Genomic DNA, 17,396 nt, shown 5'->3' with positions numbered 1-17,396 from the left:
GCAGAGGGGCCTCAGCCCGTCCTCACCGTCCTCACCACTGACTGCGAGCCGCCTCATCTGGGCCTGTTTACCCTGCGCTTAGCTGAACGAAGAGAGGCTGCGGAAGAGGGGAGGGGATAAGAGGGGGTGAAGGGGCCCGAGGGAGGAGGCTGAAGGATTTGGACAGAGTGGAGAGTCCCCAAGGGCGGGGGAGAGGGGGCGGGGGGAGCCAAAATATTTGGGACCCTGCCAGCCCCAAACTCTGCCCTTGCTGCTCTGAGCTTCTAGGTGGGGTTGAGGGTGGGAGAAGGGCAGGTAAGTTCCCTCCCGTTCCCCCTCCCTGCATGTCCTTCTCTCGATGCCCCCTTCCCATCCCGGGGTTCCAGGGCGCCCCCTCAGCGGCTCCTAGCGAGAGGGGCGCCCCCCCACTCCCGGCCGTCGGAGGTGCCTCTTGTGTCTGCTCTGGTCCCCATGGCTCCGGCCTGGACCCCACAGGACCCCCGCGGCCCGAGTCCAAGGCCCGCCCCCTCGGGGAGGCGGATGTGGGAGGCTCGGGGCCGGGGCGGGGGCCGCGATCCCAGCGCTGGGGGGGCTGGGGTGACGGCTGCCCCCGGGGTCTGGGAGCCGCGCGGGGGGAGGGTCCGGCTCTGCAGCCCCAGCGAGGGGCGACGGGCGGCCGTCTGCAAGCTGGGCAATAGGAAACGGTTTATTAGGAGGGAGTGGTGGAGCCGGGCCAGGCAGGAAGACGCTGGAATAAGGAACATTTTTGCTCCGGCCCCCTTCCCAGTCCCGGGAGGCCGCCGCGCCAGCCGCGCCGAGCGAGCCCCTCCCTGGCCCCGGCCCCAGCCTCGTGCGGGCCGCGCCCGGACCCCGGCCCGCCGTCCAGCGCTCGTCGAGCCACCGCGGCCGCCGCCGGGAAGGGAGGCGCCCCGCCCGCTGCACGCCCGCACCCCACCGCCCGAGGGCAGGCCCGGAGGTGAGTTGGGGTCCGCGGGCCCGGCGGCGGGGAGGGAAACGCGCGGCCTGACCCCCAACTAGAATGGGCCCTTTCTTTTGGCAGATACCAGAGACCCCCTTAAAGAAGTCGCCTTAGGGTCAGTCCCAGCTCATCAGCAGCGCAAGCTGCCCCTCGCCCTCCGCGCACATCTGCCCTTTCCTCCACCCGAGACGGGGAGGGGGCTGGGCTGACCCGGACTGGGGATCAGAAAACTGTGCTCCTGGGGCCAGTCACTTAACTTCTCTGTTCTCCCGCCCTCATCCATAAAATGGGCCCATGGCCCTCCAGGCGGCGGGCTTTACCTGGGAGTGAGTGTCTGCTTCCAACGCTGTCGAGCCTCCCCTTGAAGCCCACCTTCCCCAGACCAGCCCTTGCAGCTGAGGCTACAGGAATCTGACACCGTAACTCCATCTCACAAACCTCACCTCCAACCCTGCATGGTCAGATGATTCCCCTGCGGTGGCCTTCCTTCAGGATCCAGGCCAGAGAGCATCCCAGTCTCCCTCCAGGCTGGGACCCCAGGTTTTCAGTCTGCCAGGAGCCCAGTGCTGTTGAGCCCATCTCTGGGCTGGCTGCACCCCCTCTCTTTTCTTCTCCAAGGATGGGGCATAGTGGACAATAGCTATCACTCTCTCTCTAGGGGCCCCTTCTGGCTGGGTCAGAGTCTGTCCTCTCTGATCCCTCACTGCCCCATTTGTTCTAGTATCTGTCCATCTCATCAAGGTGGTTAAAAATAGCTACCATTTATTGAGTACTTACTATGTAGCCACTTAGATTTATTTTTCTCATGTAATCCTGGCCACAACCCAGCAGAAGAGGTGTTATTATGCCCATCCTACAGAAGAGGAAACAGATTCAGACTTGAATCATTTGTACAAAGCTCCACGGATGGTGTAAATGGCAGGTTGGGCTTTTGGTCACATTTGTTAAATGCTTACTGTGTACCACTTTGTACTCTGCTAAATAATTTTACTACATTATACCTATGAAATGAGCACTATTATTATTCCCATTTTTCATAGGAGAAGCCTAAGCCTCAAAATGATTAAGTAACTTGCCCCAAATCTCATAGCTCTAAGTGGCAGAGGCAGGATTTGAACCCAGGTCTACATGATCCAGAGCCCACGTCCTAACTTCTGTGCAACACTGTGCTGCCTCTGCATTCTGTCTGAGACCCTAAAATCCAGGCTTGATGCTACGTCACACGCTGTGAAGGGCTAAGGCAGTGATGCAAATGAAAGTGCTTTGTATATAAGGGGCAACCTGGTTCGAGCAGCTCAGTCTGGTCCTGTGCTGTCTCGGTGAGACCTGCTGATGGGCAGAGTGGGTGCTTCCAGCCCCTTCATAATCACCACTGTGCTGAGCCACTGCTGCTGATGGGCTGGGAAGAAAAAGATTGACAACCACCTTCCAAGCACACTCCTACTCTGGTTCTCCCCACCTAAGACTAAGCCTATAGCAAACAGAGGATTTCTGTCTTGGCATGTAAACGAACCCGCATCGGGCACCCGCTGGTGACAGCAGCAGCAGGCAATCTCTTAACGCCTGAGAGACCGATTCGTTCTTTTTCCTCCTTTGAGGGACTTACCTATCGCCAGACAATTGGAGGAATAAAATGACCAAGCGAGGATTTATTACCAGCAATTTAAATGGATCAACATACATGGAGTGATTATGAGCAAGAAATGTAACATCCAGAGCCTCAGTTTCCCCCATTGGATTGTTGTGAGGATGAAATGAGATGAACCGTTAAAGTTCAGTAGTTAGCACATACGTAGCACTCAGAGGAGGTTAAGTCTTATTATTAAGGGTTTCACAGTGGTAAGTTAATGTTTAAAATTAGTCTAGCATTTGTGATTTCTGGCCAACAACAGTGATGCTTCTGTCAGCAGGAGATCTTTCACGAAGTTTTGCTTAGAAGTGAAAGGATGCCACCAGTCCCCAGGAGTCCGTCTGCGATGGAGTCAGAGTTCAGGGCGAATCCAGCAGGGTCAACTCTGAGTTTGGACTAGTCAGGACTCAGCACCCTCCTGTACTTAGCCCTACACGGGGCCCCATTAAAGATTGGACAGTTGCAATTTACTCAACCGCATCCACAGGATTAGACCGGAGGTGGGTTCTGCAAATGCTGCCTGGCCCTCCCTGCACCGTTCCTGGGCCCAGACGCTTGAGATGTTAAGAAGAAAGCCCCCACCCTCGCCCTGCCCTCTGCACCTCACACCCACTCATCCAGTAGGCCCTGCACAGTGAAATGAAAGCACGGGGCCCAGTCTTAGCATTGTGTAGGACACATTTCTCCAAATGTGATACCCACACAAACTTATCAGAATTACCCCGGGAACTTTTAAAAAATGCATGTTTCTTGCTGGTCCCAGATAGGCCGGATCTGAATCTGAAGTGGGGGTGAGACCAAAGAATGGGCGTTTCTAACGAAGCACTTCAGGCGAAGCACTTCAGGCGATTCTGATGCATAAGAAAATAGGTGAGAGGGTGTGCTGGGGCCTGGCCAGAGAAGTGGAAGCATGGGTAGAGGATCCTAGAAGGATGCTGGATTTCATCCTTACTGTTACCCACTTTTTCCTTCCGTTCCCATACCCTCTCCTTAGCTGCTTTCTGGGCAAGCAAAGGCTGCCAAGGATGGCTTCCTGCCTGTACCCTAGTGGACAAATTCAGCTTGTCTGGGGCGTCCCCTCCAGCCTCCAGTCCTACTGCAAGTCCTCACTGCCTGCCGGGAGGGGCAAGAGACAGGAGGTCAGGCAGAGGCTGGGGACACAGCTGCGGCAGCCCAGGGCTCCATTTCCTCCCCCAGCCCTGGGCCTCTGGGGCAGAGGAAGCCCAGGCAGGAAGGCCAGAGCTGCCACCAGCCAGAGAGGCCCATGAAGCTCCCCCCCAACAGCCATCCTGCCATCAGAGCCTCAGCATCATGGATCTTTATTTGGCACCATTCTTAGACTGTGGGCCTTCTGCGGCTTATGTGGCCATATGTCTAGCCCTACCAGCCTCACCATATGATGCCAGAAGACACTCTCCCTCCCTCATGTTAGCTGCCCCTGCCTGGGGATCCAGTCCCCAGGCACATACTTGCACACTCTCTACCATTATGCAAGTCCTTCTTGCTATCTGACCTCAGTCCTTCTTGCTGCAGCTTCAGCCCTTATCTTCTTGTTCTAAACCTTTGAGAAATGAAGAAGGGCATGGCTTCTGGAGCACGAGTTGGTTTGGGACCTGGGTTGGGGACTATCATAGATCAGAATTACTTCCCTTAATACTCTCCATGAAACTTCTAGAAAAGTTCAACCTTAGCCAGCCATAGAACTAAGGTCAAACATTTAGTCTCTAAGTGTGTTTCACTTCCCCTCTCATGTCATTGGCCCTACCCCCATGCTTTCCCAGGACAGCAAGGAGAGAGAAGGGCCAGGGAATGGCTCAGCGAGGGCATCTTATACTCTGGTGAGGTTACAGATGACCCTGGCATGACCCAGCACTGTCGAAGCTTCATATGGTTGTTATAACCCTGAGGGCTCAGACACAGCTGCCCCCTGGATTGGGAGACAGAGTCGAAAGAGCACTGGACTGGGAGTCCGGACACCTGGGTTGTACTTCCGGTACTGCCACTAAATCCTGTCTGACCTTGGACAAGTCTCCTCCCCTGTTTGAGCCTTAATCCCGCCTGCTCTAAAATAAGGAGCTGGGCTTTGTGAGGCACAGGTGTCCCCCGAGGATTCTGTCATGGGGGTGTTCCAGTCCCGCGTGGCTCCTCCAGACCCTGTGGCTGCTCCAGCCTGCCCTGAGAACACACCCTGACTCCCTGCTGTGCGTGACTCCTGCCTGTTCTATCCAGACCTCAATCTAAACAATCTTGATTCCTGTTCCCAGCTTGGCGGGACCCTGAATGGCAGGAAGTGGAGAGAGGAGCCTGTTTATGTTTGAGGCAGCTAGGGCTGGGGGGGCACTGGGGAGGGGGTGGGCAGGGGTGGAGGCTGGGAGGGGGTGGGCAAGAGGCAGAGGACAGAGGGTGGAGGGGTCCTGAAGAGATGCCCCTTCACCCCAGCCCCGTGCCCTCTGCGCCCTCCTGTCTGAGTTCAGCAGCAGAGGGGCACAGCTGGGAGTCCCACGAGCTCTCAGTCACTTAAACATGGCTCCCCACCCCTTACCCCTAACAGGATGGTTTCCATGGGGAAGTGAACCAGGACTTCCCCTGCAGGCCCCGCCCCAAGGCCAGACGCAGGGAGTAGGGAGGAGGCCTCCCTGCCCCCCCAAAATACTCCCAGTGATTTCCTCTGAGTGGGAGGGACCCGTGGTCAGTGGCTGAAAACACCAGGGGGATCACATTTCACAGATCTTACTGCACCCCCCCTCCTGCTCTTCTCTCCAGGATCATGACCTTGGACCCCCCTAGGAGAGGCCTTCTGATGCTACTGCTGGCCTTGGGCCTGACCCAGGGTGAGTACCGGGGGAGCAGGTGGGGAATAGGGGCCTGGATGGAGAAAGGGCTACTGGGCTCAGCTGAGTATGAGGAGCTGGGGAGAAGCGATTTAGGAGCTTGGCTGGAGGGTGGGAGACAGGCTTGGTTAGACTAAGAGCCCAGCTACCCCAATCCTCCTTTGCTCTCTTCTTGATCCAAACCTGCAGGCTGGTGCTTTGTCAGTCTCCAGGGAGGGAACCACTATCTGGAGGTGCAGAGCGTGGGGATGTGGGCAGGGAAGGCTTGGGAGAGCCCTCAGAGTTGGGGCTGGGGACCAGGGCTGGGCCTGGAACTGGAGGGGGAGGTCCTAGGATCAGAGAAGGGACAGAGGTCTGATTCTCATAGTCTCAGCTGCCCCTGGTTGAGGGTAAGGCTCTGGAGGGAAGGATAATCTGAGGATGGAACTAAGGGACCAAGGCCTCAAGGGGTTTGAGAGGTCACAAGGGAGAGGGCAGTGGGACAGACATGGGTGTTGGTTTCAGCCTGGGGAGTGGGGCCCAGAGTGGCTGAGCTTCTGGTGTGTCTCCCAGGTGACCCCGTGAAGCCCTCTCGGCGCCCGCTGGTGACCTGCACATGTGAGAACCCCCAGTGCAGGGGGCCCACCTGCCAGGGGGTCTGGTGCACAGTAGTGCTGGTGCGGGAGGAGGGCAGGCACCCCCAGGAACATCGGGGCTGCGGGAACCTGCACCAGGAGCTTTGCTGGGGGCGCCCCACCAAGTTCGTCAACCACTACTGCTGCTACAGCTCCCTCTGCAACCACAACGTGTCCCTGGTGCTGGAGGGTATGTCCAGCTGCCCTACAACCCTTCCCCATCTTCTCAGACCCTGCCCTCCCTGTCCTCCTCTCTTCTCACGCTCCAGCCAGGAGGGTGGGGGAGGCAGGACCCTGGGATCTGATGGCACAGTGGCAAGGTAGGGGGATCTGGCCTGGTGGAAGCTGGGCCTCAGTTTCCCCCTTCCAGCAGCCACCCCAACTCCGGAGCAGCCGCAAGTAGACGGCCAGCTGCCTCTGATCCTGGGCCCTGTGCTGGCCTTGCTGGCCCTGGTGGCCCTGGGTGCCCTGGGCCTGTGGCACGTCCGGCGGAGGCAGGAGAAGCAGCGGGGCCTGCACAGCGAGCTGGGCGAGTCCAGCCTCATCCTGAAGGCATCCGAGCAGGGGGACAGCATGTTGGGGGTACGGGCATTGGGGAACCTGGGACACAGGGTGGTGGGGGGTAGACAGGAGCCACAGAATCAGAGGGGATGCAGAGTGACAGGCAGCCAGGAAAGGCACAATCACAGACACTCAGAGATTCGAGTGGGCGGGGCTCTGGGCAAGTGAGGAGCATGCAGAGATACAGTAGGAGGATCAGGTTGAGGATGGAGACGGGCTAGGGTGGGTGGGGGCAGCCTCTCAGTGGCCTCTCGGTACCTCTAGGACCTCTTGGACAGTGACTGCACCACGGGCAGTGGCTCGGGGCTCCCCTTCCTGGTGCAGAGGACAGTGGCACGGCAGGTTGCCCTGGTGGAGTGTGTGGGTGAGCAGTGGGTGAGCCCCGGGGATGGGGACCAAGGCCTCCCATGAGCTTGGAGGGGTGAGGGAGGTCTTGGCCTCTGGAGTCACAGGCAGGGCCAGGCCTGAGCCAGAATGGGCATTCTGCTGGGCCAGGAGTGGGCTGGAGATAGGTCAGGGCTAGATCCTTCTGCAGGAGCTGGGGTGTACCAGAGGCAGATGGGGATGGCCTGCCAGCTGGGTTTGGGTCTGGATTAAGTTAAACATAAGTGTTGGAGGTTCTGCAGATGGTATCAGTGCCACATCAAGATGGAGGACTCTTCTGGGGATTACTGTGCCCAGGGCCTTGGTGTGACCCTCACCCTCTCCTCCGGCCATTGGATCAGGAAAGGGTCGCTATGGTGAGGTATGGCGGGGCCTGTGGCATGGTGAGAGTGTGGCCGTCAAGATCTTCTCCTCGAGGGATGAACAGTCCTGGTTCCGGGAGACCGAGATCTACAACACGGTGTTGCTCAGACATGACAACATCCTAGGCAAGCAGGGGGCTGCTATGCCAAGCCGGGGGCTTGCATCCCTCTGCACTCAGGGCTGGGGTTGCCAGGCCTCTGGACATTGACCTAACCCTGACCTCAACCTCTGACTCCAGCTTCCTCTCTGACCTAAGCCAGACCAGCCTCAGCCGGTCTCAGCCTCAGCTTTGCCCTGACCCAGTCCTTCCCTGACCCCAGCCCCAGCCCCAGCCCTGACCAGTCCAGCCTGCCTCATCCCTAGGCACCTCAGCCGAGCCACCTCACCCTCTGCTCACAGGGTTTATCGCTTCGGACATGACTTCCCGCAACTCGAGCACGCAGCTGTGGCTCATCACGCACTACCACGAGCATGGCTCGCTCTACGACTTTCTGCAGAGGCAGACGCTGGAGCCCCAGCTGGCTCTGAGGCTAGCTGTGTCCGCGGCCTGCGGCCTGGCTCACCTGCACGTGGAGATCTTCGGCACGCAGGGCAAACCGGCCATCGCCCACCGCGACCTCAAGAGCCGCAACGTGCTGGTCAAGAGCAACCTGCAGTGCTGCATCGCCGACCTGGGTGAGCGGGGAGGGGCAGGGGCGGACCCTACGCAGGTGGGTGGTGGGACGGGCCCCGCGCCAGGGGACGGGGCGGGGCAGGGGCGGGCCATCCACGGGGGGGGGGGGACGGGGCGGGCCCTACGCAGGTGGGTGGTGGGGACGAGGCGGGGCAGGGGCGGGCCCTACGCAGGTGGGTGGTGGGACGGGCCCCTCGCCGGGGGACGGGGCGGGGCAGGGGCGGGCCCTCCGCAGGGAGGCGGGGCGGAGGCGGGGCGGGCCCTTCGTAGGTGAGGGGCAGGCCCTTTGCAGGTGGGTGGTGGAGTGGGGCCCTCCGCAGCGGGGCTTGCGGAGTTGGGGGCAAGGGCGGGCCCTTCGCAGGGACGAGGTCGCTCGCGCTCTATCTCCGCTTGGTTCCGTGTTTGCTGGTTTGGGGTGCGTGGCGACGACGACGATACTGATTGGCTCTTTAAAACTTAGCGATGTTTGCTGCCTCATTTCACCTCCACAAGAGCCCCACTAGTTTGCTAAACACTCTTATCAAGCCCAGACTCTTTCCAACACACCACCCCGGCTCCAGGAGTTGGGTGAAAGGGGCGGGGAGCCAGGAACCTGGGTTCTGGCTTCACTGTCTACAGGGCCCGCCCTCGCCAGGCCTTGGGGCTCTGCTCTGTGAGATGGGCATAACATGCCTGCCTTAGGCCATGACAGTTTTTCTTCCTGTAGCTGCTGTCTCCCAGCCCACCTCAGGGCAGGTCTCCATTTGCCTGCCCCTCTGTGTCCCACCGTGTCTCTCCATCCCCACCTTGCCCCCTGGACCCTTGCCTCTGGGAGCCACCCTGTCTGCCCTCGGGTGAGCAGTGGGAGTGACAGGCCCGGTACCCACAGGTCTGGCTGTGATGCACTCCCAGGGTAGCGATTACCTGGACATTGGCAACAACCCACGAGTGGGCACCAAGCGGTACATGGCCCCTGAGGTGCTGGATGAGCAGATCCGCACTGACTGCTTCGAGTCCTACAAGTGGACGGACATCTGGGCCTTTGGCCTGGTGCTGTGGGAGATCGCCCGCCGGACCATTGTCAATGGTGAGGACCCGCCCTGCGCAGGGTGGGGAAAGGGGAAAGGGGCAGGTGGATAGACAGGCAGACAGGCAGGAGAGGGGGGCTTCCTGCCATAGTTGGTGCCCATGGCCTGAGGGGCTTGTGACCAGACTCCCTGGATTCCCTCCATTGTCACTCACCAGCTGGTTCAGCTGAGTGACCTGTTAAGGTTCATCTGAGTCTGCAAGTCTGTGGTTCTGACTGTGAAATCTTGGGTAAGTGATAATAACAGAAATGTTAATAATAGCGGCTAACATTTATTGAGCTTCAATGTGTGCTAGATGCCGTGCTACATATATGCATTATCTTATTTGATCGTCCTGTGCTGGCAGGGAGGTGGTACCGCTCAGTGGTTAAGAGCGTAGGCTGGGAATCTGAAGGCTGGGTTCAGTTCTTGATTTCACCACTGACCATGGGCAGGTTACTTAACCTCTCTCTGCCTCAGTTTCCTCATTTGTAAAGTGAGAATAAAAATAGTTTTTAGTTGTTGAGATAATCCAAATATTCAGGACACTATCTGGAGCTGTTCTGGAGCTCAGGAAATCTTAGTGGCAATTATTGTTGTAATAATTAGCGCCTGACACGGTACCATCTCCATTTTTACATCTGAGGGGACTGAGGCACAGAATTACAGCTGGCTGGAGGCAGCACCAGGGTCTGAACCCAGGCAGTGTGACTCTGGGGCCAGTGCTCTTTATCACTGTGCTCATGTAAATGCCTCTGGTCCTTGGTTTCCTTGTGTACAAAAATGCCTGCACTGCCTGCTTGTTGCTACCTCATTATCTACAGGGGACTCAGATTTGGAGGGGCTGGGGGCAGGTGCAGGGGCTGCATTCCTGCTGGCCTTGTACAGGGGCAGCCCTGTGGCTGGTGCCCTCCCAGCCCTGGCATGGATGGATGATGGGTGGTGGTCTGGACTGGGTGGAGAGGCTTGTCAGTCTTTGTGGAGGCTGTCCATGGGGAGGGGCTGCCTGGAGTCCTGACAGGTTGGGGACAACCCTCAGGCTGTGACTGGAGCTCTGCTCCTTGGGAACAGGGCCAGTCCCATTTCCTGAGCATCTACCAGGAGCCAGCCCCATGCCAGGCGTCATTTGCCCTCAGTGGTCATCAATGGGTGGAGGCCGAGGTGTAACCAGTCCCTCCGGGGGACTCTCGAGGGACTCAGATTCCTGCCCCTTCGGGCGTGGATTCCCAGAGTTGTCTCTAAAGCTTGGGGTCAGGGAAGGAGGCACCTGGAAGGAACTGAGCCCCCTAGGACCAGGCTGCAGGCAGGATAGGAAGGCTGGCCTGGCCGGGGCTGAAGGGAGGCTGAGAGGCTCCTGGGGTGGAGGGAAGCTCCGTCAGCCCCACACAGATTTGTGGCGCATTATAAACACTGTAATCTGGTGTCAGCCCCGGCGCTGATTAAAGGCCCATTAGACACGCTCAGGCCTCTGCACAGCACTGATTAGGGCGCGAGTGACACTGGGCTGGCCTGGATGCTGGCCATGGGGAGAACAGCTGGCGCAGGCTCTGCTGCCATTGGGCTGTGTGGCCGGGGCCCCCAGCCTTGGGCTGGGAAGTGGGGTGGGGCATGAGGCACTTTTTCAGGGTCTGGCCTCTTCTGCCCAAGCTGTCTGCAGCTGCACAGGCATCATTTTCAGAAAGCTCCTGCTAAGGACTGTGCGCTTGGGAAAGCGAGGGGAGAGGGTGCTACTGGCTGAGGGGGTCAGCAGAGGCCTGTGCTATTCCTGAGGGTGAGTGGATGTAATTTGGACCGGGGTGAAAATCGCTTTCTCTTAGGAGAGGTGTTTACTTCCCTTTGTCTTTGTTCCACATGCTCGCCCAGCAGTCAGCCAGCTACCCTCCCTCGAGGAAGTTTGGAGGTCAAGAGCATGTACTTTGGTTAGACTTTCTGGGCTTAAATCCTAGCTCTGTCACTTACTACCTGTGTGATCTTTCACAAGTTTCTTAACCTCTCTGGCTTTAATTTCCTTGCTTATTGAGCGGAGCTAATAGTATTACTTACCTCTTAGGGTTGTTGTGAGGATTTAATGCAATGCATTTAGGACATGCCTGCACATAGTCGGTGCTCAGTAAGCTTGAGGCATTACTGAGCATCTGTGATAGCTGGGAGCTGGGAGCAGTACCTGGGCCCTGGGTGGGAGGCAGTGGGAAAGACTAGAACAAGATCTGGCCTAGGAATCCAACGAGATGAGTTGAAATCTTGACTCTGCCATTACTAGCTGTGTAACCCTGGGCTCAACTTCCCTGAGCATCAGTTTCTTCATCTGTAAAATGCAGGTAATAATTGTCCCCACCTCGAGGGTTGTTGTGGAGACTCACAGGATAATGCATGTAAAATGTTTATAGCACAATGCCTGGCACATGGTAAGTGCAAAATAAATGGCAGTAATTATTATTTATAAATATATTTATTATATTATAGTGTCCCTTTCAGGGGTAGCATAGCCAGGCACTGGTTTCCTGGCACTTGGGACAGAGGGTGGGCAAGGCTCTCCTCTAGGTGGCATTGGGCCTTCTTGGCCCCAGTGATTGTCCCATCCCCCCTCCATCCCCAGGCATTGTGGAGGACTACAGGCCACCCTTCTATGACCTGGTGCCCAATGATCCCAGCTTTGAGGACATGAAGAAGGTGGTGTGTGTTGACCAGCGGACCCCCACCATCCCCAACCGGCTGGCTGCAGACCCGGTGAGCCCTCCCCTGGGGCTGGATGGATGGGGTGGTGGCTCACAGCTGGGATTTCTGGGAGGCCCAGGAACTTGTGTCTGAGCCCTCTGCTTCACCTTGGATAGATTTTGGGGGATAGATTGCAGGGTACCTCCCTGGTTAGACCCCCTCCCATATCCCTGGCCTGTGGACTCCCAGAGACCCCCTGGTTATTCTGGGATTTTCAGAACACTTCACCTGGCCTGAAAGTCAGAGGCTCTCTACTGCATTTCCTGCCATGAAATTTTTGTTGTTGTTTGTTTTTGTTTTTTCTCAAAACATTCCACTTGCTTTTACAAGACACATACACACGTGTATATAAACACAGATAGGCATGCGCATGCTTCTGCATAAACATACACTCACAGATGCACACGTGCACATGGATGCCAGACTCTTGGCCCCCTGAAGACACAGAGCAGTCTCCTTTGCTGACCCTTATTTCCCTGTTACCTCTCACAGTGCCTGGCACACAATAGGTGCTCAATGAATGTTTACTGAAAGATTGAATAAATGTACACATGTATACACATATATGTATATACAGACACATGTACAGTTCTACACAACATACAATCCACAAAAAGCCACACATGCATTCCTGTGCACACACATGCACTCCCTCTCAGGAACCCGCTTGAGTTCTGAGGTGGAGCTGTAGCTGGCTCACTCTGGGACCACGGAGCTTCCAGGCATTTTTAGGGCAGTGCCCACCACCCGTTCTGCTACTGTCTACGGGCCCAGCCAGCGTTGGTGGAGCGCTGGGAGATGTTGCCCTCTGCACGGGGGTCCGGCTGCAGATGGGGATGCGGGAGCCCCACGGCTTGCAGATCTCCCCTTTCTTGGATCTTGGCGGAGGTGGGGGATGGGGGTAAGGTGTTCCACAGACAGTGTTCACCAAGGGGCCTGAGTGCTCCTGAAGATCTGAGTTACGTCTCTCTCTCTGCCCTGTCTACCTCTCTCCATCCTCCTTCTCACTCCACTCTCTTCCTCTTCCATTTTTTATTTTTCTCTTCCCATCCTTGCCTGGTCCTCCATTCTCCCTCTTACCACTTCTGTCTTTGCTTCTCCCTCCTTTCAACAATCTCATCTCCCTCTTCTCGTCCTTTCTCTCTTGCTTATGTCTCCCTCTTACTGGGCCATCCTCCTGCCTCCTCCTTTCCGTCTTCCCTGACCCACGTCTCTGCTTCCTCTCTTCTGCCTCTCTCTCCCTCCCCCAGGTCCTCTCAGGCCTGGCTCAGATGATGCGGGAGTGCTGGTACCCCAACCCCTCTGCCCGCCTCACTGCGCTGCGGATCAAGAAGACGCTACAGAAACTCAGCAACAGCCTGGAGAAGCCCAAAGTGATTCACTAACCACGGGCGCCTGACGCCTGACTCCCCTCTGCCTGCAGTGGGGGAGCTGGAGGGGGCAGTGGATGGTGGCCTATCTGGGTAGAGGCAGTGTGAAATGTGTGTGCTGGGGAGGGGAGTGCCCCTCTATGCCTGCTGGCCCGGCCCCCAGCCCATCCAGCCAGAAATACAGCTGGGCTGAAACCCGATCCCCCGCTGTCTAGCCTGCTCAAAGCAGCAGGCTCCCTGACGCCTGGCTCCCTCCCCACCCCCACGCCCTGGGCGCACCCCCTACTACCCCCAGGACAGGATGCAAAAGAGGCCCCGGAGCCAGGGTGGCCAAGCCAGGGAATCCCAGTCCTGGGCGCAGAGGCTGCACTTTACCCCCTGCCCTCAGTTAACCCCACTGCCCGGCCAGAGCTGCCCAGGGGGAATAGGGCCCTGTCCACACTTCAGTAGACACCCTGCCCTGCCAGGCCTCAGCCTCTGGCACAAGCCCTGACACCCAGGGCCCATCAGTTTCTCTCTGTGGGTTTGTATCTCAGCTCCATGATGCCATGGGCCTCTGTCTCCCGGACAAGACCCCTGCTCCTGAATGCCAGCTGCCTGAGAGAGCTGGGGCCTGATCCTGGGCCCATCCCCCACCCCCATCTTGGCTGACTTATTAGGGCATTAAACCCAAGGAGTCCTGCTGAGGAAGTGGCAGGGTCATAGGCCAGTGGAGAGGTGGTAGGTCAAATGCGTAAGGCCCAGGACTTTCAGAATAACTGAGAGGACATTGAGGCCAAGCATAGCGGGGGAAAGGCTCAGCTGGGAGGCAGGAGACCCAGGTTCTGGTCCTGGATGCTTGCTCTCTGTACGAGCATGAGGCCTTCGCTGTTCCAGGAACTTTGTGTCTTCATCTACATAGTGAAGATTTGGTCCTGATGTCCTCTGAGGATTTTTCAGCTCTAATTTTCTTTGAAATGTCAGCCTGTGTCAGAGCTCAGCTCATCAGTCCTTCTATTCCTTATGCCCCAGCCCTTGGCAATTTGCCTCAAGATGGGGATTTGAAAATAACTGTATCTGAGTCCGGGAGTGTCAGAAACCCTCCTACCCTCTAATTCTGCAGACTCCAGTTCTTGCCTTAACCCCTGCCAGTGACCATCGCTGGGCTCAGACAGCCCTGGGCCTTCTGGCCAGCAAGCCAGCCACTCACCCCTTCTGTGGCTTACCCGTCTCTGCCCAGGGCTGAGAGGGGCTGAGGGCCGGCTTCCTGCAGGGCCTCCAAGGCTCAGAAGAAATTTGGCTCCAGGCAACAAGCCTCCAGCACCAGGTGCCTGCTCCCCACTGGCCCCTGGCCCAGCCTCACACACTTGGCCAGGCCCCCTAGAGTGTGTCTAGGAAGAACCTCGTGTCTCTAGGGAAGCACACAGAAAGTTCGGCCTTTGGAAACATCAAGGGTATAAGTCCATGTACTGAGGAGGTTACCGCCAGGTTACCACACTGGCGGGTGGATGGGCAGGAGGTAGAGGCTGACGGGTTGGGGGCGGTGGTGCTCACTCTAGGGAATAGGACAGCCCGAAGCTTGGGAAGACCTGGCCTCACAGCCCTCAGCCCTTGGGGCAGAGTGGAGAGGAACCCTCCGTTCTCCACAGGAGGTGAAGGAAACAACCTCCTCCCCTCCTGCTGTCAATGACCCAGCACAGCCTCCCCGGGCAGGCTCTTGTGTGTTTCTTCCACTGTGGCGTGGCACTTTCCCAGGCCAGGCTCCCAGCATTGTGCAAGGCCTGGAGGAGAACCAGGAAGTGAAACTGGGTGAAAACAGAAAGCTGGATGGACCTGCTGGGCTCCCAGATCATCCTGGGACAGCTTGCTTCCCAGCAGATGCTTCCCAGCAGTTTCACATCTTCTGGTCACTGGAACCCACCCAGCCCAGGAATCAGTCTGCCCCCGGAAGGATTTTATCTCTACAGGATTTGGGGGCAAAAAGTCTCCTCTTGAGACTCCACAGCCAGAAACTGAAAGCAGCAGTTCCCCAAAGGCTGGAAAATCCCTAAGAGGAGAAGGTCTGAGGCAGGAGGTGCGGTGACAGGGGAGAAGGGGGCCGGTGGGAGGAGGACAGCCAGCGGCCAGGGAGGTGAGAGCAGTCTGCATAATGCTTCTGTCGGAGCGCGGGGAGGCCTCCCAGGGTGGAAATTACACGTCTCTTACTTGCAGATACTGTTTGTGGGGGCACCTGGCACGTGCTTAGCACATAGTAGGTCCTCAATAAACCACGGTTGAATCCCGAGCTCCTGCTGAATCTTCCTAGGCCCGTGCCTCTGCGGTGGCCCGTCGCAGAGGGAACCTGAGAGGACAGGGTGTCATGCCCCGTGACTTAATAGGCAGTCAAGTTCGCGCAGCCCCTGTTTAGACCCCGCGGCGCCCAAATCTCACTCGTTTCCGACCTGGACTGGGAGCAGCCTGCTGGCCACGGCGGTCACATTGCCCTCTGCTGGCCAAAGGGCTGCCCCGCGACCGCCTCCCTGTCCCGCCGCGCGCAGGAACCCCTGGGCATTTGCAGGCACGGGGACCTCCTCACCCTGGCCCCCCCGCCCCGCGACGGCGTGCGTACGCTCCCGGTGCCTCCGCTTGCGGGGGCTGTCCCCCGAAAACCACACCTAGAAAGGAGATTTTGGTGTCCTCACTCGGAGGCAGCATGGACCCGCCCCCCTCAACTCCCTGTCCTCAATTCTCTCCTCAGCTAGCGTCCCCACCCCTACGGATGGTAGCTCAGGGCTAATCTTCCTCAGCAAAAAAAAAGAAGAGTCCTTGGGAGTTCACCATGTTCAAGCCCCTGCCTCCATGTAGAGCCTCAGGGAACCTGCCTGCCTTTAAAAGAAGAAAACTCATTGACTTCTTTGCAGCTTTGCCCTACTTTCGTGGGGGACCCCAGGCTCCAACTTCCTTGCATATACAGAGAGGGAGAGGATCGTCTGCATGATAAGGACCCTTCCTGAGGGGTGATGAATGTCTATAACATGCCCAAGTGCAGCTGAAGGTGGTCCCTGGAGCATGAGCTTTGATGCTGAGGACCACCCCTTCCCCTGCCAAGTCCTCGTGGTACCCAGGCCCTCCAGGGCAGTTGTCTCTACCCTCCCAGTCGCCATTTTCCCTCAGTCCTGCCTCACATCAGCCTTTAAGGAGGGTGCTCTGCTTCCTCTGTATCCTCACTCGCATCAAGATCAACAGACCAAGAGGTGGCAAAGTCCTCGAATCGAGAAGACCCAGCCCTGGGGGTCGAGGGGTGGGTTGCCCGTCCTGAGCCCAGTCTCCCAGGGTGGGGACTGATGCTAACTGTGCAGTCATCACTCTGGGTGGGCGACTCTTGGAACGAGCTGTTTCCACCAGGGCCACATTCAGTTTGCTAGAAATAGAGCCAGAGGGCTTCTTGACTTTGCATATGATTTGCATAATGTCATAGACACACAGTCTATTTTCAGGCAGTTTTCAGGTTAAAGTGTTGTCACTGCTGCCCTGCGGGGTGTCACGTCTGGATGAGTCTCCTCTCTGTTCTTTCTCACTCACCCACTCTTACTGACCTAGATCCCCAACTGCAGGAGCAAGTGGTGCCGTGGGGGGAGAGCGGGGTTGTCCAGGGAGACACGGGGGCAGGGCAGGAGGTACACTAGAATCTCCTTTATTATCGCCACCGCCAGGGGCAGAGTGTGGCTGCTCAAGGGCAACTGACAGGCAGAGGGCAAGGAGCGGGGAGCAAGGTGGCCCCTACTCTGTTCTACACCAACCTTTCCCACCTCTCCTACCGGGAGAACAGCCAGTGCCACACTCTTGATGCCGTCTCCTGCCAGTTTGAAGAAAGAACGTCTAGTTAAACCTGTTCCTCTCAGCCACCCATAAAGCCTTGCTTGGCCCAGATATCCCTCTTGGGCATTTATTTTCAGCACTAAGATTTGATCTCAGCCTCCTGTGAAATCTGACCCTCAGTCTGTCCCTCTCCTGGGAGGCCTATCTGGGAGGCTAGTACCCAGTCTGATGAACAATGTCTTTAAATACCTGGCACATAGTAGGCGGTCAATCAGTGCTACAGTCCTCTCCTCTCCTTCATCTAGAAGTCTGTGCCAGGCACCTAATTGTCCCAGGCCTGGATGCCCAGCACAGGCACCATCCTATGAGGGCTCGAGGCAAACACAGTAGAAGCGTCAGTTGGTGTGATTGTCACTAAGTTGTCTGTGACCTTAGCAAGTCACTTGGCCTCTCCTCAGCTAGGAAGGAGGCGGT

The 17,396-nt window shown here is 57.5% G+C and overlaps 1 protein-coding gene across 3 annotated transcripts; it reads left to right on the top strand.

Annotated features, from left to right (window-relative positions):
* The first annotated feature begins 631 nt into the window (after positions 1 to 631).
* ACVRL1 (activin A receptor like type 1) lies at positions 632 to 15,301 on the top strand. 3 transcript variants are annotated; one of them, XM_058558211.1, is made up of 11 exons: positions 632 to 955; positions 3,352 to 3,458; positions 5,352 to 5,419; positions 5,972 to 6,223; positions 6,404 to 6,615; positions 6,859 to 6,958; positions 7,320 to 7,466; positions 7,741 to 8,016; positions 8,883 to 9,080; positions 11,657 to 11,787; positions 13,026 to 15,301. In XM_058558211.1, exons 3-11 carry the CDS (start codon positions 5,356 to 5,358, stop codon positions 13,158 to 13,160), a joined length of 1,515 nt encoding a protein of 504 aa, XP_058414194.1. In that variant the 5' UTR covers positions 632 to 955; positions 3,352 to 3,458; positions 5,352 to 5,355; the 3' UTR covers positions 13,161 to 15,301. The 3 variants fall into 3 exon arrangements, with proteins under 3 accessions (XP_058414194.1, XP_058414193.1, XP_058414195.1); XM_058558210.1 differs by lacking the exon at positions 3,352 to 3,458; XM_058558212.1 differs by lacking the exons at positions 632 to 955; positions 3,352 to 3,458 and having other exon boundaries at positions 5,208 to 5,419; positions 6,407 to 6,615.
* Positions 15,302 to 17,396: the final 2,095 nt, after the last annotated feature.

This window comes from Diceros bicornis, chromosome 17, assembly GCF_020826845.1.
Source record: "Diceros bicornis minor isolate mBicDic1 chromosome 17, mDicBic1.mat.cur, whole genome shotgun sequence".
In the NCBI taxonomy this organism is placed as follows: domain Eukaryota; kingdom Metazoa; phylum Chordata; class Mammalia; order Perissodactyla; family Rhinocerotidae; genus Diceros; species Diceros bicornis.
This window is presented reverse-complemented; position numbering and strand designations above follow the sequence as displayed.